The 27,921-nt window shown below is 47.4% G+C and overlaps 1 protein-coding gene across 1 annotated transcript; it reads left to right on the top strand.

Moving 5' to 3' along the window:
* The first annotated feature begins 1,261 nt into the window (after nt 1-1,261).
* On the top strand, nt 1,262-26,213 carry LOC149336710 (cytochrome P450 2J6-like). Its single transcript, XM_089554762.1, has 8 exons — nt 1,262-1,479; nt 3,441-3,568; nt 5,611-5,717; nt 9,762-10,063; nt 10,856-10,965; nt 16,166-16,430; nt 22,794-22,981; nt 26,029-26,213. Exons 1-8 carry the CDS (start codon nt 1,262-1,264, stop codon nt 26,211-26,213), a joined length of 1,503 nt encoding a protein of 500 aa, XP_089410888.1.
* The last annotated feature ends 1,708 nt before the right edge of the window (nt 26,214-27,921 follow it).

The raw sequence follows: 27,921 nt of genomic DNA on the forward strand, positions 1-27,921 counted from the left end.
ATCGTGATGCTGTCTGTTCCTCTGTGGTTTTCGACTTCCTAATTTTATATGCGCTCAATGAACTAAGGTTCGGGTCATCAACAACTTTGCCTTCGTGTTACATAATGACGCAGCTACCTTAGTTCCTGGGCTGCCAGTCCTATACCAAAATAGATGTTTAAGCGTAATTATGCTCATAGTAAAAAAAAAAAGCGACACGTGTGCTCAACGCAGATTTTAGAGGTAGAGGGCTGTAGGCAGCCATCTTGATCACATCAGCACATTTTGAAGCCTCCCTGCTTTGCTAGGTAACAAAGATAAATTCGATAACTTTTTTAATGCTAATTCTACCTCAAGAAACTAATGTCAATGTTGCAAAGTATGCTGAGAAAAGTCCGTTGCCACTGTTGTACCAACGATAATTCTAATTAGGTGCCTGGTTCTTAGCTTAAAATAAAACGCGGTATTTTGAAACATTGTTAGGAGACTAAGCACTCCCTTGCCCCCCCCCCCCCCCCTCCCCCATACGCTCCTTTATGGAAGAAATCGTGTTGCACAAGGCTGCAGTAAATGCACAGTCCGTCGGTACAGGCCTGCTTCCGAGATGAGCGTGGACACATATCATTTTGCTGTAACCCTGATGTTGCAGTACGGTTGCGACTATATGTACTGCACGAAACTGTCGACGGTTTGCCATAAATTCTAAGTTAAAAAAGCAGCCATGTTAACTTACCATTACAGTTAAACTGAAGTGAGAATTTGTGCTCAACATTTGTGAGTTTTTCATTGAAGACGCTTTGCTAGATTTAAGAGTAACACGTCAGTAACACGTGTTGTCCGTTTCTTTCTCTGCTCTCTTCTTTGCCTTTCGGCCTTGCGCTGCTTCAAATCAAACAACGTCAGGCAATTCACCCTCACTAGTTACCAAATCAGGCGCGCATTAAAAGATATGCCGGCCTTGTCAGGGCACCTAGTCGAACCTTCACAAAGCGTTCGGCCCTTTTCTTGAAGCTTGCTGCAAGGTCGCTGAAACATACCCAATAAATGTTATGTGGTCATGTTGGGACTATACTGGAACAATAAGGCGTATTGCGAGAGGGGACATGACAAGGCGGGGTACCGCCACTAAGTCGGCCCCATAGCTGAGCCCAGGCAAACTACAATTTTATTAAATTCATGCTCCTCCTTACCTCTTTGTGCTTGCAGGTACAAGAGCCTATTTTCCAGGCCCTGACAGAATACAAGCTTCGTGGTGTAGAGCGAGGACACAGCAAAAGGAATCATGCTGTCTCTGTTCCTTAAGTGTCTTATGACGGGCGTGGTAGCCGGGATAGCGGCAGTCCTGTTTCAGTACATCTGCGACTGGCTGAAGAAGAGCCTGCGGAGGGACTTGCCGCCCGGACCACGAGGCGTGCCATTTCTGGGCAACGTGCCTTTTATTCTCAACAACGGATACCGGGAAGTCGAGGCCCTGAGGCAGAAGTACGGAAACGTGTTCGGGTATGCTGTGTACTTGTGCTCCCATTTTATGACACGCATCTGCAGGAATCCAACAGCCACAGAAACCATACAAAGCATAAGGGAATGTTTGCCATTTTTTTATTCTAGAGTTGATAAATGGGAGGTTAATAGTGTAACTATTTTGCGGCTGAGATATTTATTAGAAGGAAGAAGAGAAACCACATGCCGTCGGTGGGATCCAAACCCTCGACCTCCGGATTTCCCGTACGGTGCTCTACTAAGCTACGACGGCAGCTGTCCAATTTTCTACTTTTGAGAGGTTGACGACAATTTAACGAAAAAACTTTTAGTCAAAACTTAATCTCTTCGCTACTGCAGCTTCTTTGCATCATTTGTGCCAAGTTTCAAAACGAAGCTTTGATTGTGGTATTGCTGCAGATTATTTTCACTACTTTTAATGTCTCACCCCACCTTAAAAACATGCGAAATCTTAGTTTGACAGTTGGTGCACTCATACGGGTTGAATTCTGATTGAGCCGCCGCGGTGGCTCAGTGGTTATGGTGCTCGGCTGCGGACCCGAAAGACGCGGGTTCGATCCCGGCCGCGGCGGTTGAATTTCTTTGGAGGAGAAATTCTAGAGGCCTTGTACTGTGCGATGTTAGTGCACGTTAAGGAACCCCAGGTGGTCGAAATTTTCGGAGCCCTCCACTACGGCGTCTCTCATAGCCTTAGTCGCTTTGGGACGTTAAACCCCGTAAACCAAACCAACCAATTGTGATTCGCACAGGCGTTTGAATCTATACATATTTCGGCCGTCGTTACATCTGCATGCGGCGTTAGAGCAAACGATTTTCAAAATTGAGACACTGTACTAGGCGTCCCCAGTGTAGTTGCCATAAAATCATATGTGTGTAGAAATACCGCGACCTAAACTTAAAAGACGTAGTGCTGCAGGCTAGCCTACGTTGAAACGTTGCTGGAAATTGCATTTTGTCAGCGGAGCGAGAGTTGTGAAACAGGGGGACAAAAAGGTCATTCGATAAAAAAAAAATCACACGAAAAATAATTAACAGCCAATGCTTTTTTCAGTACTTCTTCCTGGCCAGCACTTTTTCCAATACTTCTTTCTGGCCGCAGCAAGACCTCACTGCGACGAAGTGTTTAGTAACATTGCTGGTAGTTGAAATGTTTTGCTCGGGTCAGGCTAATTTGTGCTGAGTTGTTTTTTGTATTCTTGCTGTTTTTCATCCATGGGCAAAACATATCCAATCGCTATTTATACGATGAATTTACACAAGTTCATTAAAGGGAAAAACCCTCGAAGCCAAATTTTTTTCGCTCCTGACGTAGTAAATTGTCAGCTGATGGTGGAAGCTTCCTTCCATTACTTTTTAAGCTAGAAGCTGAAATAGACCATTATTCCTGTTTCCGAACGAAATATCACACTCTTCTGGTCCATGCACTAACCACCGAATGGAACGTTATATTTAGGCGAATAAACCTGTCACCTAAACTCTCTTCATGGGGGCCATTCGGTGATATTCTAGAAAAAAATACCTAGTTCATAACTAGCATTACATGATACTATAAGAACAGTGCAGTCAAAACTATTCCACAAAAAAAAAAGAAATGTCATCCGCTTGTAAACAATCCCCCTGAACCATGTCCTAAATCCTCCTGTCCCCTATGAGAAAGCAGAGCCCTAAATCACCTACAGCCCTCAAGTGGAATCAGAATTTGATTATTTTAGTTTTCATTTGCATACGCCGATTTGTATCCTCCCCTGGTTTTTCGTTACTGCAGCTTTTTATCAAGAGCATGAGTCGGTCTACATCAGCAGTCAGCAAGGTCTTGCCCGCCTTAAAGCAGGAAATAAGCGCGCCTGCTTTTACTGATGTACTTATATTACCACTCCCAGAACTTAAAGCTTCATAGTGGAAGCGTATCCTTCCTCTCTTTTTCACTGACACGATTGCTGAAGAAATAAGTGTGGATGCAGGCTCATGCTTGGAAGCCGGTACGTGGTGTTCCTCTGCGACTACGACTCCGTGAAGGAGGCCTTGTCGCAGGAGCCGCTGCTCAACAGACCGGAAGAATTCCCGCTAAACATCATCGGAAAGTCTCAAAGTATGTACGCCTCGTTTCATTTATTTGTTTATTCTGATCACGGCATTCTTTTTTTCATGTGGAGAGGGAGGTTGATGGAGAGGGGAGGCAGTGAGGTTAACCAGGAGGAGGTAGCGATTTCTTACGCTACCCTGGGGGAAAGAATCTCGGATATTAAGGTGAAAGAGAGAAGAGGACTGTGTCAAAAAGTTTACAGTGTGATGGAAGGAAGTCATGGAAAGAAATAGAGGCAGCATGTCACAAACAACGAGAGATGAAAATAATTTGGCCTTAATAAAAGCAAGGAAATCTTTTACGACACTTACATTAAAGACCTGATTCGCATTTTTGTGCTCTAGTGAGGTGAAGCACACGAATATTCTACACAGCGTGCGAATCGATTAATTTTATTTTTCTATCATTGCGTGCCCGTCAGGCAATGAAAAAGAAAACCCGGAAGAGCTTTCGTGGTCAGTAAAAAAAGAAACATCAGTATGAACATAAACATCAGCTTAAAGATGTTACTGACGTGGAGACTGCATGACTAAGTTTCCATGTGGATTTTATCAGCCCACAAGGCGGCAATAAAGAAGTTCATGAAAAAGTTCAAGAGGAGGTTGAGGTCAGGGCAACAAAAGAAAAAAAAAACCAGACGAGAACGAGAGTTGTGGTGTTAGTGGACAAATACCAATAATCAATAAAAAACAACTGCAATTTCAAGGACATGAGCGTAAAATAACAGGAGAAAAAGGTTAAGGCGGAATATACAAGATGCAGAGCAAATTCTGGGTGGTCTGACAAATTAACGGAGACGACACGACGACCACTGAAACGTAGAAAAAACTGGCGTGGACACTTAAGTTCCGCCTTCAGGGAATGGTGCGATAGCGTTAATCGGTTCATGCCTGTATATGCTTAATTTGTCATTCTCTACTTACATTCATAGATCTCTGGAAGTCCTCATACCACTCCTGGTGCAGTGGTGCAGCGATTAAGCGATGCGCCACTGCCCTGCGATGGCAGGGACTGTCATCGGTGGGGCATGTGAGACCCAGTTTCCTAGCCTTCCTAGCAACCTCTGGTGACCAATGATCCATTTAACTGCCACCTGCTACGGCAGTCAATTTCTTCACAACTCAGTGGACAGGTTGTGACGACGCCACAGGGTCACGTGACCTAGGCGGCCCACATAGGTCCGCTCCGGCGGCGAGGCTTCAAACGGTCTCCAACGTCGACGCCGACGCCGGGCAGTATTTTCCGACACAGGGGAACTAGCACTGTCGCTTTAAAATGGGCGCAGGTGTTCATGTGTATTTATGAGGTTAGAAGGTTTACGGGGCCAAGGCAGTTCACAGGCAGCACACCATTTGGTCAAGTAGTTATCACTGACACGAGTTGTAATGCGAATGCACTACATAACGCGGTACCAACCAAGGATCTTGTGTGAGGCCTCGGACTAACTGGGTAAGCTCGGGAAGACAATAAGAGGGGCTCGTTATGGCAGACAGGACGGAAGTCTACAGTCACAGCGACCAAGGAGTATAGGTGATTTTTTTTCCGAACTTGTGGTAATAGTGAAAACTGCATATAAACAAAGAAGAAGAAAAACAATTACTTGGCGCCCATCGAGTAACAACCCACGACCTCCAAATTTCGCGTCCTGTGCTCTACCAACTAAGCTACGGCGGCAGTGTCTCCCACACAAGCGACAATGCTTGAGACGGCCAGCTTTATAGGTGTGTATAAGACCAGAAATAAACATTTGCCCTATTCTATTCTCAGTGATGAAAAATGATCACTGCATGCGTTTGGTGATTCAGTGCCACTGTTCTGTTCACATCGGATAGTGCCTTAAAATAGGCCAGCTTCTTGCCAGTGCTTACACAATAGTTACTTGTTTGCTGGTGTCATCAATTGCGTTGTAACAGGTGAAATGAAAATACTGCTGTTCTAGGTTTGGAAGGGGCTTTGCAACAGGTTGACTGATTACCGTAACCTGTAACCTGCACATGATGTAACCTTGTAATCTCGTGCCTCCACCCTTTTGCTGGCTTCTCTCCCAGGTGTCATTCTGATCAACGGACCTCTATGGAAGGAGCAGCGCCGGTTCATGCTGAAGACGCTGAGTAAAATTGGCGCTGGCAAAGAGACACTGGAGCAACGCATACATGTGAGGATGACTTACGAGTTACCGCTTGTCACAAGTCATCACTGCGGGAATAAAGTAGCGTTAACACCGGCGTGTCGCGAAGGTAGTGCGACAGGTTTTAGCAGACTCGCAACGCGCGGCGTGCTGTATCGGGTATTCACATAGGATATCGCAGCTTGTCTCGCCTCCCGAACCCCCTCCTTAAACTGCTTGACGTGTGTGTCTCTGCATATAGTAAGCTACGCTGCTAGTACCGCATGTAAAAAAAGAGGCGAAGGATGCAAACGCGTCAAGAAGAACGCGCCACTCTGTTCAGCGCCTGCTGTCTTACTACCTCCAATAAGGACGTTACAGCGCCTTCGGCACAGCCCGGTGAGCAACTTCTGTCATCTGAAATAGTGCCGCCGTTAGTATAGTTCTTGCTCGGCGTGTGGCCCATTCCGCCAACTTCCGTAACCTACTGCGTAGCATCGCTGCCAGCCGAAAGCTCACCTGCCGCCTCATCGCTCATTCCGCCAAAGCCGTCCGTCACTGACCTCAGTGAACGTGCTTAGGGCGAAGTAACATTGCCGGCACCGCAACGTCTGTCAGATCCCAGCCCCACTATGTAGGCGGCCACACCGCCTGCCCAAGGGGCCACACCCCAAGCCCTCAGTACTGTCAACAGCTTCTTGGAGTCTGACCCTGGCAGCTCGACACTGCCGCAGCAAGCGTCTGCTTTGGTGCCTGACTTGAGCCACCTTCAGCAACGAATGGTAGGGCTGCCCACACCGAGTAGTGTGGGAACTGCCCGCCCACCAGCTGTATGTGTTGCTGTCAGCCAGCCGTCTGATGTAGCAGTCTCAGCTGCACTGCCTGTCACTGCCGCAACCTTCTGTCAGCCATCCACAGCCGACCATGCCCACTCGTGCATAAGCACTGGCGAGCCGCTCCGGACTGTCACTTCCGCTTCACCCAAGCACCCACCCTTAAGCCCAGCAGCTTCCTCCGCCATCGTCACAGCTGTCACCGTTATTTCGACGGTCACACCTGTGCCATCCCTAGTGCCCGTCCCGCCCTACTCGCACCCTTCATCAGGGCCACAGGAGCCGTGTAGGCCAGCCATTGCCATCTACTTGGAGGACTTCCAGCTGGCGATACAGCAGCTACACGGCACCACGATAAAGAGTAGCATCGACCGTCATCTTCTCGCAGAACACCGTCGCCCTGAACTGACTCTGGCACCTCCCTTTGCGCTATTCGCCGAACACCGCGCCACACTCGGCAGGATCTGTCATGCCTCATGCAAAGCTGCTCTAAGTCCACGGAGCCGTTTCGGCCGCTCCCGTGCTTGTGACGACGTACTTGTTGAAGGCGCCGGGAAAGGACGACCGCGTTCACATTTATTGAAGCGACTTCGAGGGAACGCGGTGGCAGCGTCCAACCGAGTCCAAAGTCCCACAGCGTTCTCCATCCCTAGTGCCGGCGCTGCCTGCTTTTCCTCGGCACGTGGCCGGTGTGAATCATGCGCGTTGCTACACGGGTAATGTTTTGCTGCCTCCATCGGCAGCTCTGCGGAAAGTGTCATAAAGGAGGCACGACGTCTTTAGTCAAATAGAACATGAAGTGTGCATTAAAACCGGGGCGCAAACGCGTCCGCAGAAGCATGTGTGCTGGAATTTCCCGGCGAACAATGAATACAGATGTCAACATCAAGATTCGCGTTGTTATTTCGCTCAATGCCGCTGACTGGCTGAATAGTTTCTGAACATGAGGTTGGGTCGCTAGAAATCAGCCACTCAGCGACTGTACCCAGGAAGTCGTTGGCGACTCGTTCGGAGCAACGCGACCATGTTGATTTATCTGAGACTTCCCGTGCGAAATCCACGCCACGCCAGAGTCAACGCGCCTGAACGCGACTAAAAGCACCGTAAGACAGCGGAAAGCATTCCTGCCCCGGTGTCCCTAAAAATAAGAAGCAAATCGCCTCTTGATTTAACCGTTTCGGTGGTAGGATAACCCAGGGGAACTTTGAATGGAATACCCAAACTTTCCAAGTGCCAATAAAAGTCACGTTCTGGAGGCATTCTCGGTGACCATTTTTCCAGACAAGGCCTTAGTTACAAAAAGGTTCCGTCTATATGCGACTGGGACATCTTCGTACCCATTATCGCATCGTTACAGTAGTCTTCTGTACAGGCACCCTCCTTTCGTTTAAAAAAAAACGAAATCTCGCCGATGACATCGATCAGATAACGCGCACGTATTATGTGCGGCCGCGCGGCTCATGTTATGTACAGGCCTGCGCCGATAGGGATCTCCCGGCGATTGTGGGACGCCCCGACAGCGCCGTGCAACACGCGCACGAAGCGCATTGCACACACACACAGGCTCGCAGCTGACGTGATGGTCAACGTGGGTAAAAAAAATGCCTCTCCCGTAACCGAGAGTATAGTAAGCATGAAATGTTTACGGGCTTAACACAGGCTCCATTGCTCGGCTTAAGCAGCTGTGACGGTGGCGGCATTGAAATCTAGGACGATGCAGAAGCGTACGCGGACAGGACGAGACGCAGGCCTGACAAGAATGTATATGCAGCGCGTTCGAATACTCCGCGAGCGTGTATACATCTGCCTGCCAGAGGGGGAAAGGGCATGAAGGTTGTTGTTGTTGTTGTGACTGAGAGAAGGATGAAGAAGAAATTGCACGGGCCTGCTACTGGCTCGAGCCAAGCCACCACCGCTGCCACGTGCAGATAGAGGAGAGTTAAAAGATCAGAGGAAAGAGAAAAACGAAAGAAAAGACGCGCGTCGCAGCAACAACTGCGTCCGCCGACGCGGACGCTGCTCAAAAAGAAGCGGCCGAAGCCGCGCTCGCCTAAGCGAGAGCAGATACTCCTCCTCTGGGCATGAAGTTGTTATTGTTGTTGTGACTGAGAGAAGGATGAAGAGGAAATTGCACGGGCCTGCTACTGGCTCTAGCCAAGCCACCACCGCTGCCAACGTGCAGATAGGGGAGAGTTAAAAGATCAGAGGAAAGAGAAAAAGGAAAGAAAAGACACGCGTCGCAGCAACAACTGCGTCCGCCGGAGCGGACGCTGCTCAAAGAACAGACAAGCGGCCGAAGCCGCGCTCGCCGAAGCGAGAACAGATACTCCTCGTGGGCATGAAGGCCCTGCGGCCGATCTTTTACATGCGTGAGTGTAGGACCGCAGCGCCATCCTTGGGGAGCACGCGAAAGCAGTTTTTCAGCCGAAAGCCCTTCTCGCCCTGGAGCTCCCCTCTTTCTCTAAGCGGCCTTCTCTCAAAGCCCCTAACAGATCACGTATGACAACGAAGTGTATTGTGGCATGTATGTGCTTTTTGCACGCGTTATTAGAAATCGGAAATTATAATTCCGTGCATTATCAAATGCACAGCTCGCTGATATCTTGATAAACATTGACAAGACACTGGATGCAGTTATTTTTTGTGACTCGTTTGGAGAGCAACCGGCGCTTGTATGCCGGTCCCGTAGGAGGGCTTAAAGAGTCTCGTTAAATCTCGTTAAGTCTCGTACGGTACCCGGATGTTCTCGTTTCAGAGCCCGGATGAGTGGAATTCAGTGCCCGGGTGATGGCTCTCGGTTTCGGCGTGACGTCACTACACTGCTGACAACGGGCCCTAAAAGCATTTCATGCTTAAAAAATACCGAAAGATGGCGACTCTGACATCTTCTGAAAGAGGATGTAAGGGATTGAAAACCGAACCAACGTCCGTACAGCGTTCTCCTCTATCTTGTGCAACCATAATCATAAAAATGTTACTGCTCGTTCCGAATACACGTGTTTCGTCTCCGAAATTCTGCAATGAACTCGAAACTTAGAGTGCGTGGCGACGGGTGTCCCTGTGCGCGATTCTTAGCACTCGCGAGCTAGCCACACACTTCTAGGAGCTGTTGGCATGCGCTCCTAGCTTCCACTCCACTACGAGTTTGAGACGCCCCTGAAACAAATTTTACTCTGCGATCTATACCACGTTTCTGAAGTGTCTACGGAAAATCTTGTTATTGTTCGATTGTAGACGTGTGTTCCACGCTGGCGTCCAGGAGGAACTGTCGCACCTTCTGCCCGAGGTGGCGTCCCGCAGCTGCCGTCCCGTGACACCAGCGGCTCTCATCACCCCTAGCACTTCGAACGTCATGACCACGCTACTGTTTGGGCGGCGGTTCGAGTACGATGCCCCCGAGAGCGCCGAAATGAACGCTATGGTGGACGTCATACCGGCGCTGTCCGCTCAGGTGCTGGCAGTCAACTTCTTCCCTTGGCTGCGCAAGCTACTCTCCTGGTTTCATCTCGGAGCCTGCGGTCGGCTGTACGACGTCATGATACGAAGAGATCAGTTCTGCGAGTGAGTCGCCAAAGCATACGATATCGCATGCTGTTCAGAAGCTTAACTCTAGGCTCAAAAGCATCAAGGGACGACAGCCGACACCTTTCTATAACCCTTTAGTAAGGCAGTAAACGGCTAGCTCCTCCTCACCAGTAGCGGTATGTTGTCCTACATTTCCTCAAACTGCGTACTTGCTTAAGGGTAGATGCGCGCATAAGGAGCAACAAGAAAACGTAAAATAACAATTATTGTGTTGTGCCGGATTTAATGGCGCATAGAAAACTAAGGCCACCATGCGCAAAGCAAAGTAATATAATATTGTTTTAATAATGGTTGTCCTTTCAGTTTTGTTATAGCGACTACGTTGATATGGTAACAATGTTGTCGGACTGAGAGCAAAGTCTCTTTTTAGTTGCTTCCTCTTCATTTGTTCCCAATACACAGACGCAACTTTCTATCATGTCCGTATAACTACATTGCTGTTGCCACCGACACAGCTGGCACTGAGCACTCGATTCGGAGGCCTCACAATCGATCCTTTGTACTCAGAAACTTGGTTGTAAGAAATCTGCTTAGCGCTTAACTTCTTTAACGTCCTCGGTTGATGAAACTGCTCTTTTTTATACACCTATGCGGTTGAGGCAATTGATCCAATAAGCAGGTACACTTGACCTATATCAGCTTCAAACCTTGTTGCCTTTTCAAGTTGCCTGTGAAAAGAAAGGGTTCTGGTCTACAACCCGTAATTCGAAGAGCGGATGCGTTTTCAACTTTGATACGGAACTTCACGTATTCGTTCCTATTTCGCAGAAGTCAGCTCGAAGCTCACGAGCAGACGCACTATGACGGCGCCGTGAGAGACTACATTGACGGCTTCCTACGAGAAATGAAGCGGCAAGACGGGCACGGAACTTTTACACGTGAGTTCAGAAACGGAGAATAATTCGTGATCGGGCTGAAAAGCACAATCCTAGATTTTTCCTTCTCCCCTTTCACTTTCATGGTGATGATGACAATTATGATGCCTATTCGGGGCTAGTGCACTGCACGGGCTCGGGCCGGCCCGCGGGCCGGGCCGGGCCGGGACATGATTTCTTTCGCCGGGCCTGGGCCGGGCCCGGGCCTGAAGTTGCGGGCCCGGGCCGGGCTCGGGCTTAAAGCTGCGGACCCGAGTCGGGCTTGGGTCCGTACAGAAACGGCTGGTGTCCGACTATTCATTCACTATTGTAGAGTGAAGTACACAACTGCGGCATTTGAGCAGCGACACGAATGAGCTATGGGTTATAGCACGGGCTGAGAAAAAAAAACTAAGCTTTATTCATTGACTTATTTATTTACTTATTTCCACGCCGCGGTGGCTTAGTGGTCAAAGCGCTTGATTACTGAGCCGGGGAACCGGGGTTTGCTCTTAGCCTCGGCGGCCGCATTTCTGTTTCGGCGGCTAGCATGACAGCCATGCACTTTGTCGCATCATTGCTCGTTGAAGAAACCCAGGTGGTCGAAATGATCCGGAGCCCTCTGCTTCGGTGTCTCTGACAGCCTGACTCCCCTTGGGCCCTTAAGCTAAAAAAACATAGCTTTTATTTTATAGATATTTTTTTAATGTGAGAAAATTCACGAACTAAAGCGCATTTGGTTTTCTTTCTGTTCAGCTGATCGGAACGTCTCGTAAATGAAATAGCTATAAAAGCTCGCGAGAGTTTGTAAATCTCATCTGATAGCCACATCTGTCCCTCCTCGCTTCTTCAGCCTGATTGTCATGACAAGCGTTTTGCCCTGTAAGTAATCACGTGGTTCGCGCGTTATCTTCTGCTCTGCCAGTAAGAGTAAAATTTAACCGGTCTTAATTGGCCATTGACCGTTCGTCATCCGAAAACATACCTATCCACTGTTAGAAATTAATTCGGGAAGAAGATATTAGTTTAGGCCGCTTATATTCTTCAAAACACACACCGTTAAATACTCAAGCCGTTTAGCTTTTCGTTTCTGCTGAAAGGCGACCAGTTCGGCTATGAGTTCAACCTGTGAGGTCGCGTTCACTAAAAAAATGTCACCCCACTGCTTGCTAGGCAGCTTTATTGTTTATACTTCCGGGCGGCAAAATATAACTGATTAAAATCATGAGGGAATGCAAAGTAGTCTATTACGCGCGTAAGCAGCCCTTTTTATTTGGCTCTCGGAACTGCCGAGTTTATCTTTGCGCACCTACACGAGATCACTGCCCAATCACTTTCTTCTGGGTTAAAAAGAACCAGCTTTCTGCAAGCCAAACTGTGGTTTCAGAACCTTTGTCGGCCAGTTTCTTATCGGTCTAGTAGCAGTCTACTCGCTCAGAGTGAGCAGTATACCTCAAGCGTTACTGTGAAACGGGCCAGGCCGGGCCCGGGCTGGGCTTCACTCCTGGATTCACGGGCCGGGCCGGGCTCGCTAAAGCGATAATTTAGCGGGCCTGGGCCGGGCCCGGGCTTGAAGTCGCGGGCCTGGGCCGGGCTCGGGCTTCAGGTCTCGGGCCCGGGCCGGGCTTGGGCCTCAGATTGAGGCCCGTGCAGTGCTCTATTCGGGGCTATCGCTTTTAATACCCCGGAAAAAATTTCTTTACGCAGTGCCGCTTTCACACTGCGTAAGGTAAAGTGAGTATACAGTAGGTATTGGCGACATAGAGAATATTTTTAAATTCTGCCTAGCTGCAGCCTGCTCGTTTCGATCACTGGAGCTTAGCCGGTTGGCAGCGCCCTTGTGGTTTAAAACAGTTTCTCATTCTACTTCCGGTGCGTGTCAATCAATCGGAAACTTTGTAGTCTCTTGAGACGCACGATCGATCGCACGCATTCTGATGCAGAACTGACTCCGCGGCGATCGATTATTTCTCCACGACAAAAAATTTCACACTTCAGTTGAAATGTCTGACTTCAAGTAGTAGATCAGGGAAGGAATGAAAATGTATCAGAGAAATCATGACAGCTTTGAAATGAGAAGCAGCTCACACATGATCCGAAGTGGACGTTGCCTAATCCTGGCTTACATTCTTTATGGAGCTGTAGCTACTACGGACATGAAGCAGACGTAGTCTTCTTGGACCATGACAACTTTGAAATGGGAAGCACCTCACACATGTTCCCAAGTGCACGTTGTCTAAATCCTGGCTTACATTCTTTATGGAGCTGTAGCTACTACGGCCATGAAGGAGACGTAGTCTTCCTGGACGATGACAGCTTTGAAATGGGAAGCACCTCACACATGTTCCCAAGTGCACGTTACCTAAATCCTGGTTTACATTGTTTATGAAGCTGTAGCTACTACGATCATGAAGGAGATGTGGTCTGCCTGGATCATGACAGCTTTGAAATGGGAAGCACCTCGCACATGTTCCCAAGTGCAGATTACCTAAATCCTGGCTTACATTGTTTATGAAGCTGTAGCTACTACGATCATGAAGGAGACGTGGTGTTCCTGGACCATGAATGCAGCTTTCGTTGTCAGTAGAAAACTAAGCATATTCCGCTTAGTTTCTTTATATTCTTATTTACACTAAAGATACCAATATGTGCAACATAGGAGCACAAAAGTAAGGGGACAAAAAAGAGGCTAAGGGATAAGACTTAATACGGTGATTGTTTTAAGCGTAACGGATAATTAATATACAAAACTGCAAAACAACTGCGCGCCTCAAAAGGAGAATCTTAGAAGACAAATGAAAAGACGCTTTATACCAGGCGGCCAATACAACAAGTAAAGCTATTTATCTCGAAAAGTGACTGTAACAATAGAAAAATGTAGCTATTGAGTTTTCTTTAAAAGTCGTTTGAATGAAGAATTTAACATGCTGAAAAGAAAATCGCTGCGGTCATCATTTTGGCCGATTATTTGTAAAGTTGGCCCAATGTGTGAAAGAGAAAATAAGGTATTGGCTGCTGCACTAAACATGTCCATGCAAACGCAGATCCAGTTTTCTTGTTTTTATCGCTGCATGAAAATAATATGTGTGGCGTGTTTAATAAGCACCATTCTGTCGCCCCACCCCTGAGAGCATGGCAGATCTTGTTAAAATGCATGTGATACGAAGTGTTTGTTCTCAATGCAGTGATGGGAATCCGATGCTTTGTTTACTTTTCAAAATCCCGACTTATGCTCAGTAGCACCTACCAGTATAAAACAGGGTTACAATACGAGGGGGTACCCAAAAGAAACCGGACTTATTTTTGTTTGAAATTATTTGTTCACATTTTCAGCACAGACCTTCAATATCCTTCAAAGTACTCTCTACTTACAATGATACGTCTGTCGAATCTTTCATTCCATTTTTCAAAACATTGTTTAAATTCATCTTTTGTGATGCTTGACAGTCCCTCCGTCGTTTTTTTCTTCACCTCAGCAACATCAGCAAAACGCTTTCTATTCACCTGTCTTTTCATTCTACGAAATAAAGAAAGTAGCACGTGGCAAGGTCGGGTGAGTATGAGGGTTGAGGAACAGAGGTCATGCCATTTTTGGTCGGAATTGGTCGTAGAGACAGGGCTGTGTGAGCAGAGGCATTGCCATGGTGGAAAAACCAGTCACCCGTCTGCTTCAAATCAGGCCGCTTCCACCAAACACTGTTGCCCAATCTTTTCAAAACATCCAAGCAGAAAGCCTGGTTAACTGTCTGACCCTGCGGAACAAATTCTGAATGGACGACTCCTCTCACGTCGAAAAAACAAATCAGCATTGTTTTGAGGTTTGGTTTCACCTGACGAGCTTTCTTGAGGCGAGGGGAATTTGGAGTTTTCCATTGGCATGACTGTTGCTTTGATTCAGGATTTAATTCAGGAACACTTGAGTTGTCCCCATAGCATCGTCTTTGAACGTCTTTCACAATATTTCAAGAGTTCCCGTTCCACTTTTTCCAAGAAAAAATCAGAATTTCACCGGAGCACACTGTTCACGAAAATCAGCTATTGCAAAAACGACACTCACACAAAACAGTCGTCACTCTAAAACTCTTCCTAAACTAGTCTGACCTCCTTCAGCGACGGCACTCGGCATACTTACTATGAAATGTTCGTTATATGCGCTCCTTGCGATAAAACGCGGTAGCACAGAAGCTGTACCGATTTAAAAAATTAGTCCGGTTTCTTTTGGGTACCCCCTCGTAGAGGACATCATTCAAGTCGTGATATGCATCCAGATGCCACATTTTCCACCCAGCTCCTCACGTCATTTTCCGCAAGTCTCAGTAATCATTAATCACTACTTTTCTGCTGTATTGCATAATGAATTATATATCAGTTTGAACTGTTCATTATGACCTACTTTGTGGTTTTTATATTTGCTACTGAAGATAAAGGTGTTCTCGTTCATTTGCTGCAAATCTTAAGATAATATCTTTGTTGTAGTGCCTTCATTATTTCTCTTCTCATTCTAAAATCTTGAATGCTGTTGGGTTTTCAATGTTGTTTTTTTTTTCGTAAATCTTTCTACAGGATTGCTTCTACTCAGGGTTTTCTTTCTGTTCTTTTCTTTTTCTCTACTCGTGTCCGCCTGTTCATTTTGATTGTTTTGTTTGTATGCAGTACCAATATATACATAATTCATAAATCTGTTTTCTGAAATGACGAAAACGCACACAATGAACAAGACGTTGCGCTCTGAGCCACCTATGCTCTCAGAGCTTACCTCAACAATGATCAGCGCACGGAGCTCCAAGAATTATACCCACTGGGCATTCAGTGTCACACGTAAGAAAGAGCTTTAAGTCCTCGGAGCCTGGTCGCAAACTCCGTGATATGCACAGTTCTGTGAATGGGTGATGCTGTGGACGTAAGGAAAGGAAACATGCAGATCTATGCTATTTGTGATGGACACCTGAACCGTGCATTGCACGAAAGGATGAAGAATTGATAAGAGCAGAGAGAGAAAAAGACTCGAAATCGTGAGACAACGGGTTATTCTGATCCACTTAGACTTCTATAGCATACACTCACATCACATCGTAAGCGGGCGCTTATATATAAATTCAGTTTTTGACGAAACACTTCTTCCCGGCAGGTAGTTTATTCCATGACTTTGGAGTTGTGGCCAATGGGCAATTCTCACGTCTGAACACGAATCCCTAAGGGCATTAATCAACTAACCGCGACGCAGGCAAGCTCCTCGTCGGCAACTTGGCATCCTTCTTCGGTGGAGGAAGTGGAACAATGCGCACCACGCTGGAATGGCTACTGCTCACCTGCGCCGCCAAGCCTGACCTACAGCGCCGCATGCAGGCCGAGATCGACGCCGTACTCAAGAGCAGCGGAGGAAGGTCTCGCGTGTCGTGGCGCGACCGCCACAGGCTGCCGTACACGCGGGCATTCATGTGGGAGACGACGCGCTGCAAGCCCGTGAACCCGCTCAACCTGATGCGAAGGTGACCACGGAACCCTTCTCTTTATCTTGACATGACCGCCACTCGAAGCGAGTGACGCTCCGTAAAAAGTCGTTCTTTAAACACCTTGAAAAAGACAAGGGTGCAGAGAAGAGACAGACACACGAGCGCTTACTTACAACTGATGATTTGTAGCGAAGAAGCCCACTTTTATAAGCAAGTTGCGCAAGAAATAAGAAAACATTGAAAGAAAGCACGAAAGGTGGAGAAAAGGACTAATCAAAGAAAAACTTTCATTCGCAAAGGTTTCACTTCTTAGCAGACAGAAATATCATTTATTTGTCGGATAAAAGGACAGATGGCTCACTCATACATGCGTTCTTATTTTATAATATATTGTAGGCCTGAATCACTTCCCTACTGAGCTGATCAGCATGCGAACCTATGACTCCGCAGTGCCCAGAATCTGGATGATACTAGATGTTTTGCAATGGGAGGCTAGATGTCCTCCCCCCCCCCTCCCCCGTTCTTCACATTTATGTGCTCATGCAAATGGTCATTTAGGGACCTGCCAGTTTGCCCAATGTACTGTAAAAGGTAAAGTAAACATGGCATTCCGACCGTAACAACGTCGTTGTCCCAACTATCAGACCCTTAAAAAAGACCCAATGCTACTGTAAAGGGCAACTTCAAAACGATTATCATGCTCATTTACTCTCCAAGATGAGAAACTGTTCGCCGCGAAGACATGCTTCAATTGGTCCCAGTGCAGTCGTTTTAGCTTGAGTGTTTCTTTGTGTAAGTTACTGTGCACTTAATAGAGTACTCTAACTTAGACGCACCAGTTTACGAGAGGGGTATCCTTTCGAAAACTGATATATGATTCTTATTTATGCAATAAAATGCAATTCAACGGCGAACAACTCGCAAGCGAATGACATGATGAGGCCATGCACTAGAGCGGCCAGCAATACAAAAGACCATAAAAGGCAGTCAATAATTTGGCGCTGAAAGGAAAAAATCAAAATTGAAAGATAATACTGCGATAACACCTCGAAAAAACAAGGGCCAGGATAAGAAAACGACAGATGTGTACCAAACAAATAGCAACAGAAGATCGGATGGCTGTTGATATCTGGTCTCTCATTTATATTCGCTATTAACTGCGCTGCATGAATTATCAACGCGTGCAGTAGACTATGTTACTACTTCAAACACTTTCAAAAAAAGATGAGAAAGGCACAGTGTTCATGCTCAGTTTGTTAGTGAGTCGGGTTCTACACAAGTAATGATCTATAAATGTCATAGCTGCGGTGACCCGCGAAAACACCGCGCAACATGACAATGCGTTCGCCCCCACGCCTGTACTTCATAGTGGCTGGAGTGTAAGTTGGCTGGCATGTGACCAGAGGGGACGTTGCGGTGACATCGATTTTAAATAAAGCTAAGACTGCTTTATTCTTGATACATTGGATCTCATCAAGGTCACAATCTGAGTTCGCCAACCCGACAGCCGAAGCGTCCGAAGCAAGAATGGCCTGCCCAAGGTATTTGCACGAAGTTAACCTACATGCTTGAGTTGCGTTTCTAACAGTGCAGTTAAAGTATTAGAGCTTTCTCAGTGCCTTAGCGCGTACCTTGGGAACGTGCTTGCGCCATTTAAAGTTTGCGTGAACGCTTCTCTGCGGGAAGTACTTGACTTCGTGATGACCCCTAGAGTGTGTGAGGCATTGAGAAAACCCTTATGTGAGGCCCTCTGTGTACGCTCCCAATCTGTCTCCTACCATCCTCCATTCGGCACCTAAGCAAAACCTTGTCAGGGTAAACACAGTGTACAAATCAGTAGCACTGGACTCCTCTGGAGACTCTTTGTGTTACTGCGTGCAGCACATGGCAAATATGTGGATAGCTCACCGCTACTTTTTAAGTCCTTTCGAAATATTCAATGCCCACCTCTATCTCTTACCCTCGTCCTGTCTCCTCGGGACCAAAAAAGGATTGCTTCTGGCAACACTTTTTTGCACTTGGTAATCAGAGATCATTTTCTAGAGCACAAGCACATAAGCTTCCTTACACCTCTGTTCTTTCACTCTGATTAAAAAAAAAACAACGTAGGATTCGCGTCACTGACTGATTTCTTGTATGGTACAGGAGCACACTTAAGAATGTTCGACCAAAGTCGTGCTTCAGCACTGCCGGGTCGTGGGCTGTGCCGGAGTGAGCGAAGAAATCTCTGAGTGGCACACTGAGAGCTCTGCCTGGACACATTCGTTGAGTGATTGATGAAACTGACGATCTGCCAAAATGTAGTCCAAGCCTGCATGATGCCGGTTTTTTGAAAATATATAAGGAAGCATAACACGGCCTTCCTAATAAAACAGCAGCAAGTTAGTTCCTGTTTCGTTTCCTTCTCGGATCCTTTGTTTCCGGCCTGGTGTATTTATTCATTCATTGCATAATATTCATGGCAAAATATTCATTGCGTAGGACAGCAATGCGTCCTAGTTCTCACTTGTTGGCTACATAACTGCGCTCCTTTGCTCTGCAAACGAGCTTTAATGCATCATCCGAAAAGCGAAGCAAACGATTCATTTCTGCTTCTCGACTAGAGGGCTTGAAATACTTAGATTTTGAGGCTGAATGGAAACGCAGAACAGGTTTTAATAGCATCTAAAACAAACCATGCTGCGGCTACCATCGTTTGGCAGTTCTACACGGCTCCAGGTATACCCGGTTTGCCGGCGTGAACCAGCGTCGTCGCTTCGGCGGACGCGGTTGTTGCGACGCGCGACTGTTCTTTCTATCCTTCCTCTTACATCTTTCATCTCTGCTCTGTCTGCACGTGGCAGCGATTGTGACTCAGCTAAGCCAGTGGGCAGGCCCGTGTACTTCCTTTTTCATCCTTCCTTCTTCTACAACAATTACGCGCGGACACGTAAAGTTATCGAGGAATCCTGCAGCGATGAAATAAGACTAAGTGCATATTCCATTTGTCGGCAGCCATGTGCAGTAGAGAGGCATTTAGGATGTTTGTACTAATAACACATTTATCGAGTGCATAGATTAACTTCGCCATAGTCTTTTTGGAAGGATCAACTTAATACTGAAACCAATTGCGGATATTTTTATATGAGTATGTTCCGGAAATTCGGTTTCCCTTTTAGTTCGCGCTGACCACGTTTTCCTGTAACGCTAGCATCCACGCCGCGATTCTATCTAGCCAATGTCCTAACAAGTAGAAACTCACAACAGCGGAGTGCAGAGCGCAGAGCTTCGTTCGTGCAAGAAAATTAGGAGAAAGGTAACTTTCTCTAAATCTACCGCGCTGGTTGTGCGAGGCAATGCACGTTAAAGAAGCCCAGGTGGTCGAAATTTCCGGAGCCCTCCACTACGGCGTCCCTAATAGCCTGTGTTGCTTCGGGACGTTACACCCTTATAAACCCAAACCAAAGCAATCTTCCACGCTAGCCCTAGTTCATTGTAAAAGTTCATGATAGTCCCCTGGTTAATGGTAGAAGAGAGTAGTCGGCCATTCCTAGAAGACGGTTTATTGGCTCATGTACTCTTCCTCACACACGACCGAAGATGCAGGACGGTTTTAGTGATAAATCACTACTTCACGAGCTCAAACCGGCTCACCGGCATGTGTGATGCTTGTCCATGAGGGTGACCTTGGGAAAGCCATAAACAAATAAACAAAAAATTCAGGGGGCACTTTGGCTCTCCAAAGTGGTGCAAGGCGAAAGCCTTTCCTGGCGCACTGTTTGGCATTGACTGCGAGACTGTTTGTGCAGTACTAGGGCTTTATTTGACTACACACTTTGTGTACACATTACAACTGCACACTTTGACTGCCGACTTCGACTGCTTCTTTAGCACGACTCTCTCTCTGCTTCGATGAGTTCAGTTGTGTCCATGGCCCTGTTCGCAGTAATTATGTATGTAATGTGGTCACCCACGGACACCTTATGCCCCCTGTCGGAGCGGACGACAACTATTTTATTAGTTTTCGAGTGCTCCAAAAAGGGGCGTCCGACATCTGTGGGTGACCTCATTACTTCGAATCCGCGCACTCTGACGTCATAACCATTTCGACCAACCGAAAAGCATGACACCTCTGCGATGAGGCATTAAAGGCTTTCGCCTTAAAATATTTGGCCCAACTGGGCACCGAGCCCGCGGCCAGGCGCGAACAAATCAGCTTCGCTGGCCACTGCATGAAAGCACTAGGCTATCGCCGCAGATAATCACGCCTAGTGTTAAACTGTAAGACACACTCCCGCTGTACATTGCATATTGCCTTCTTCTCAACTAATACTACTATCAAAATAATATTTGTGGAGGTACTGTGGAGGTACTGACGGAGAGATGTGCGCTGCATGCGTTGGCGTGGGCAACGTTGTGGTAGAAACACGGCACAAGAGCTATTCGCGTTGCCGTTCACAACATTGCTGCTGAAACAGCGTACTGGAGCATAGGGCGCCGGCGTGCACCGAGCGAAGAACAGCTATTCAATGGCTCTACAGAAAGTAAGAAGGGAGTAATTACTCATTGGAATCCGCCCAAGCGCAGCCATAAGGCTAGAAAGGAAAGCTGTACAGCTTCCACAAAGCTTTGTAGAAAAATTTCGTCCTGGTCCTGGGTTCGACCCCGGGACCACCGGTTCACCGGAGCAGTTACTCTACCACGTAACGCTAACCGGTATGGGTAGCATATCGTAGGGAAAGAGAGAACTGATTAATAACTTGAAGTGGGAACAGAGTTGGTATGATGTTTGGGGGAATCCCCCCAAGGTGGAGTAGAGTTGAAATAAGAGAGTAATTACTCAATGGCATCCACCCTAGCGCAGCCGTACGGCTGCAAAGGAAAGCTATAGCCTCTTAAGACCCTGCTTCCATAGAAGAACGGTGAAACCGTGGCTCCGCGGTTTGAACGCTTTACCAGGACGAAATTTTTCTTAACTGAGAATTTTCTATGGAAGCTGTATAGCTTCCCTTTCTAGTCGTATGGCTGCGCTCGGGTTATTGCCAACGAGTAAATACTCCCTTACTCCAAATCGACTCCACATTTGGGGGACTCCCCTAAACATTTCACCAAATCCACAGAAAGTGTTCAGCCAGCTTCAGTAAAACCAATCGAGTGTAATATCTAAAATCAGGCATAAAAATTCACGCAAAAAATATTGTCACGGCTCAACCGAAGACAGTGTCCGCGAAGGTCACTTAAGTTAGCACAACCAAGGAGAGTGTAATTTAACATTACTGCCAGTGGAGAAGGTCATTTTCACTGGCAACGGGCGTCAACTTCATGCTGCAGCAAAAAGCTGACATCTGTATACCGTTAAGACTGTATACCCTTAGGACTGACAACGGTGAGAAACGAATGTATGACCTTCACGCTAAGGATTGATGGGCAGAACTTCTAAGCAGATGAAAGGAATAAAACGCAACGAAGCAATTGCGGCCAATGAAGGGGTGTAGTGCTGCATCATCATCATCATCACCATCATCAGCCTGACTACTCCCGCTGCAGGGCAAAGGACTCTCCCATGTCTCTCCAATTAACCCTGTCCTTTGCCAGTTGCGGCCACCGTATCCCCGCAAAGTTAGTAATCTCATCCGCCCACCTAACTTTCTGCCACACCCTACTATGTTTGCCTTCTTTTGGAATCCCCTTCGTTACCCTTAAGGACCACCGGTTATCTTGCCTTCACATTACATGCCCTGCCAAAGCCCATTTATCGCTCTTTATTTCGACTAGGATGCCATTAACCCACGTTTGTTCCCTCACCCGCTCCGCCCGCTTCCCATCTCTTAACGTTACACCTATTATTTTTCTTTCCATAGCTCGCTGCGTTGTCCTTAACTTCAGCTGAACCCTCTTTGTTTGACTCCGTGTTACTGCCTCATTGGTGAGTACCGGTAAGGTAGAGCTGTTGTATACTTTTCTCTTGAGGCATCTTGGCGAAGTGCCATTCATGGTCAGAGAGAACCTGCCATATGCGCTCCACCCCATTCTTATGCTTCTAATTATTTCCCTCTCATGAGCCGGATCAGCGGTCACTACCTGCCCTAAGTAGACATATTCCCTTACTACTTCCAGCACCTCGCTACCAATTGCTAACTGTTGTTCCCTTGCTAGACTGTTGAGTATTATATTATTACACCTGTAATAAAAATAAATACAGCCATGGGAGTGTCTACCCCGTGCGTAAGTCAAGATAAAATTTTTGTCCTTAACTTGGAATTTTTTTTTACATGTCCACCTCTATATTTGTCAGCACACACGCCTTCTACCCAAATGAACTTGAACTGTTCTTTTAGGTTCCTGTGCTGCTTTGAGTTCTTGCCTTTTAGCTTAACACCTGGCACCCTGGTGGACGCTTACGCCCTCCCTTGTGCGCAGCACGACTGAAGACGTCAAAGTGAGCGGCTACGTCATCCCTCGTGGAAGCATCGTGATCTCGTCATTGTGGTCCATCTTTCAAGACCCATCCTTCTGGGGTGATCCGGAGGTCTTCCGGCCCGAACGTTTTCTCACCGACAGCGGAGCACGAGCTAAGAAGCCGGAGAGATTGATCCCGTTTTCCTATGGTAATAATGGCGTGAAGCGCAGCCGCATTTCGTAGGTCTGTGAACAAATGGTGTGAGGTGTTGCTGTCTGGTAGTGCGATAAAGCTAACTAATTGATTAATTCTAACTAACAGAACCTAGAAAGCAGGTATGTTTGCAAGCACTTTATGGCACTCGGCTCCTGACCCGAAAGACACGAGTTCTATCCCGGCCGCGGCGGTCGAATATCCATGGAGGCGAAATTCTTGAGGGCCGTGTACTGTGTGATATCAGTGCACGTTAAAGAACCCCAGGTGGTCAAAATTTTCGCAGCCCTTCACTACAGCCTCCCTCATAGCCTGAGTCGCTTTGGGACGTTTAACCCCGATAAACCAAACCAAAATTTTCATTTTTCACATGCGCGATGCTCGTTTCTAGGTTTTACCCGATTGTGGACTGCGTTAGAAAGACCTTGCCCTCAGCAGTATTTTATCGTGAGTGTGGGGCCTACCATCGATTATGACTAAGCATGGAAAAACACTACAAACATCGGTGAAATCAAGGCGTTATGAGGCCTTATCACCTATGCCACTGCAATGAGAGAAGTCGCGTTTCTGGGCATAACTGTGGATTTAGATTCTAGGTGATCACCGGTACACATCAAAAGCAGGTGCGTCTCGATCCCTTGCCTAAGATTTGTTGCAAAACAGTCGAATGTTTGAACGACAGGCGTCTATGCGTGAACAACGAAAATATAGTGGTTCTTTTTTTTGGTGAGGAAAATATTCTTTTTCAAGAATTCACCTTTCTAATTGCAATTTTCTAGAGCATTCAAACTACACAGGTACTGGGATTTCCCTTATTGAAAGAAATTTTTTTAAAGAGGAAAATTGTCGGAAATACCCTTTTTCATAGCATGTTTGCCTCATCTGACCTTGCAGGCCGTAGTGCATCTACGCGCACATGTATACGTCGCGCAGCAGGCCAGTTGTCTAAGGCTACATAGCAGAGACAAAAAGGTTCGGGATGTCGGAGCGCTCGCTACCGACGTGCATTTTTTACAAAAAAAAAAAATGTAGCCTTAAGTTCCTCCTCATATGGCACGTGGTGACAGAAAAAATTACCGAGACTGCTGTCACAAATTCCCTGTAAAGGGTTTCACGGAAACGCATTAGTCAGCATTAATGGTGGAATCGCATCAATTGCCGTCTACTCGTTAGAAATTTAACCACGCCTCGTTCCGTGCGGGAACGGTGCTCTACTGGCTGAACAAGGTTCCTGCAGTGGGACCTAATCGTATTTGAACTTGTAACAAATAGGCGGTGCTTAATGCTTTTGCGGCATTGAAATATTAGGCAACTGCAAATCTCTTCGGCGCCATAAAAGCGAGGATATATGGCGAAATGTGAACGCATAAGATCATAAACGCTGCTCTTGGGCAGCTAATTAAAAGACAGGTACAAGTCAAATGGTAGGAAAGTATTTTAAAAAATTCGCTGCGGCTTAGCTTGGTTAAGTCCGGTAATTGCGAAAGGAATATCCGTACCGACGCCATGGTTCAGGTGGTAGTGTAGCTGGTGGTGGCGCTTGTGGTTAGACTTGTGGCGATGCATCTGTTATGCAATCCAATCCAATCAAATGCAATCCAATCCAATCCAATGTTATCTAATGTAATCTAATCTAATCTATTCTAATCCAATCCAATCGAATCCAGTCCAGTACAATCCAGTCCAGTCAGGCCGCCGTTCATGTGCACCGCCGTCGCACACGGACGGCGCGAGATCGCGAAGCAATGTTAAGCCGCTGGTGGCTGGCACAGCTACTGCTTTCTAGCGACGTGAGTCGAGACTAATCTCTTCAGCGTAACGCCACCATCGCGCTCCTAGCGGAGAGCGCAGGAGTTAGGCGCCGGTGGTGGCACCGCCGCCCTTGCGACGGCGCGAGTCGGTCGCCCTTCTCTTCGGCGCGACGTCACAACACCTGTCGCGCTCCTAGCGGAGAGCGCAGGAGTTAGGCACCAGTGGTGGCAACGTTTCTAGATAAAGACAGTTGGGAAACTGCGCCGGCGAGCGAGGGAGCAGAGCGGCCCCACGCTATCGCCGTCTAGGTGGTGGCACTACGGTAGCTCTAGGATGAGCGCGTCGTCTGCTACTCCCAGCTCAACGTTTTTAGATAACATTATCAACATAAGCTACGAGGAGGCAAGCGGTACGTCATGTTTCTCTAAACCGCGGAAAGAAGGGCTTCCAGTTTTTTCCGACATTTACAGCCAGAAGCTCAACCTCGAGCATCCTGCCCTCACGTACCCCAGACATAGAGCGCACGCGGACTTTCCAATTCGTAGATGAGCGCGGCTATAAGCAGCCGCCCCCGGCGCAGACGATGCGAAGCGCGAGCTAACGTTAACCATTCGAGCAGCAAACTGACCAAGCGCAACCAATGGGCGCCGCGGCGGTGAAGAGAAATCGTGGCCTCTGAGATCAAGCGCGATGTTAAACAATCTTTCTCTATGGTTAAAGCACCGATGCTTGAGCTGGTCACGGAGGCCATGGGAAAACAAACGCGGTACTCCCACTACCCGAGAGATGGCGCTCGCATCTCTTTGAGATGAAGTTTGCGACAGAAAGGGGTCGCATACCCGGAGCAAGTTTTCTAACTGTGTTTATCTGTGTTTACCGCCGCGGCTTGCGACTTCGCGAGTCGTTCGCCCTTCTCTTCGGCGTGACGTCACAAAGCACCTGTTGCGTTCCTAGCGGAGAGCGCAGGAGTTAGGCGCCGGTGGCGGCACCGCCGCGGCTTGCGACGGCGCGAGTCGGTCGCCGTTCTCTTCGGCGTGGCGTCACAACACCTGTTACGCTCCTATCGGAGAGCGCAGGAGTTACGCGCCGGTGGTGGCAACGCCGCGGCTTGCGAGTTCGCGAGTCGGTCGCCCTTCTCTTCGGCGTGATGTCACACATGACGTCACACAAAGGTCAACTAAAGGTCAATGGTGGCACCGCCGCGCCACGGCAACGGCTGAAATTGCAAGTAGTAAAGCTTTCGCTTTAAAAACTGAGTAGCTCCTGTGTTTCTTTTCTTGATTCTTGCAGGCAGGCGCAAGTGTCCGGGAGAATCCATTGCAAGCATGGTGGTGTTTGCCTACTTCACCACCATCCTGCAGCATTTCAATATCGAAGAGCCGGCTGAGCGGCAGACCCTTGACGAGGAGTTTGGACTTTCGCTTCGTCCCACTCACCAGCAAGTGGTCTTTCGTCCCCGAGAAGGGCGCGTGTGAGATGATGTATGCTGCCTTTCCCGAGCACCTACCTAGAGGCGTTGCACAAAGGGCCATGCCTTTATTGCTTCATTATCTGTTGTGTCATCCACTTTGAGCATCGCCTCACCCTCGTTAACGCTTTAGGCAAGGAATAGTGCATGATTCAAATTTTGATCTTCTTTGATGTTACTTCTTCTTGTACCAGCCACACCTTACGCTCTGTTGAGAGCTTTTGATACTACCCTTTATGCTTGTGCGTCCATTAAAATTGTATATTAGATTTCATAGCATTGTATTCAAGGATTCTATACTCACAATCCACTTTTCGTCAACCACTAACATAATAAGTGCTAGAAACGAGAGCTTTAATCTCCCTGTAACGTGCAACTCTCACTGTAAACGCTCATTACGCTTCTACCATACTGGAATATGGAATCATTTTCGTCAGGCTTTGAAAATTTCCAGGAGGCCTTACGTGATTTTCACTCGCATGCATTGTTCTCGATGAGATGCTTTGTGTTTTAAAAGTAATTTTTATATTGCTAGAAGTGTGCGATTAAGCCCCTCAACTTGTTTTGGTTAAGCGCCCCGCAGATTTTTTATGTAATGCTTATTTTCTATGTAAAATAGTCAGAGAAAAATAAAGGAGTGAAAAACGAAAAAGTTCAAAGAAAATTGCAAGGGCTAAGCTTGGCTTAACACGATCCAATAGCCAAAGCATCTCCCGCCATCGCGTTGCCGTTGCTCTTCAACTTGAGGAGCAAGCTCTTTATCACTAACTTGACAAGCAAGCTCTTTATCAGTCTATGGGTACACGGGGTACACCACAGGGGGCGGTGTTATCACCGCTTCTTTTCAACATCGCCATGATGCACCTGCCCGGCCAACTGGCTCAGTTGGAGGGCATAAAACATGCGCTCTACGCAGACGATATTACAATCTGGACCACCGAGGGGAGCCTTGGAGAGATGGAGGACCGCCTTCAGCAGGCCGCCTCCATAGTCGATGGATATGCTGCCGACTGTGGCCTCCAATGTGCTGCCGCCAAATCTGAGCTTTTACATGTCAGGACAAATCAGAAGGACAACACGTCTCTACACATATCTCTGTCGGGTGGTCCCATCAGAGAAGTGGCAGAGCTCCAGATCCTGGGTTCTGTTCATCAATAACAGGCATAGGCCGCACTCTACTATAGCGAAACTCAAGCGCATAGGTGAACAGGTAGGGCGCATGATCAACCGCGTTACCAACAAGTGGGGTGGTCTGCGGTGCAGAGACGCGCTACGACTCGCCCATGCCTTCGTGACCAGCGCCTAAAATATAAAGGCGGCATGAATGGAAGCAGCTTTTTAAGGGGGGGGGGGGGGGGGAGTTTGGACTGTTCGAAAGAAGTGAAGGAAATAAGCACGGAAAGGCGGGCTTGGGTGTACAGTACAGGTACTGACAAGAAAACAAACATCATAATCTCTATTTCTATTTCCTGCTCTATGAAGGCTCCTCGATAGACGAGTGCCGCATACAGGTTGCGGCATTAGTTTACCTTCCGAGCATTTAGTAGGTCACCGTTCCTTCCAGCACTTGTCATGTGGAATTAGTGTTGAATAGCGTAATTTTGGAGCTGTGCTTCTTATAATGAACCAGAACCAACCGAAGAATATGGCATCATTACTACGAACATCGATCGTGATCTGCAAAGTACTATTCTTTTCCTTTTACTTTCACTAGA

The sequence above is a fragment of the Amblyomma mixtum genome, chromosome 7 (genome assembly GCF_055824585.1).
Source record: "Amblyomma mixtum isolate Tamu chromosome 7, ASM5582458v1, whole genome shotgun sequence".
Classification (NCBI taxonomy): Eukaryota; Metazoa; Arthropoda; class Arachnida; order Ixodida; family Ixodidae; genus Amblyomma; species Amblyomma mixtum.

Bases quoted from the DNA above. Each gene is read 5' to 3' on its own strand.
- LOC149336710 (XM_089554762.1), top strand. From the start codon at position 1,262: ATGCTGTCTCTGTTCCTTAAGTGTCTTATGACGGGCGTGGTAGCCGGG. The intron at 5,718-9,761 runs GTGAGGATGACT...GCTGGCGTCCAG, and splicing joins CACTGGAGCAACGCATACAT to GAGGAACTGTCGCACCTTCT. The intron at 22,982-26,028 runs GTAATAATGGCG...TGATTCTTGCAG, and splicing joins ATTGATCCCGTTTTCCTATG to GCAGGCGCAAGTGTCCGGGA.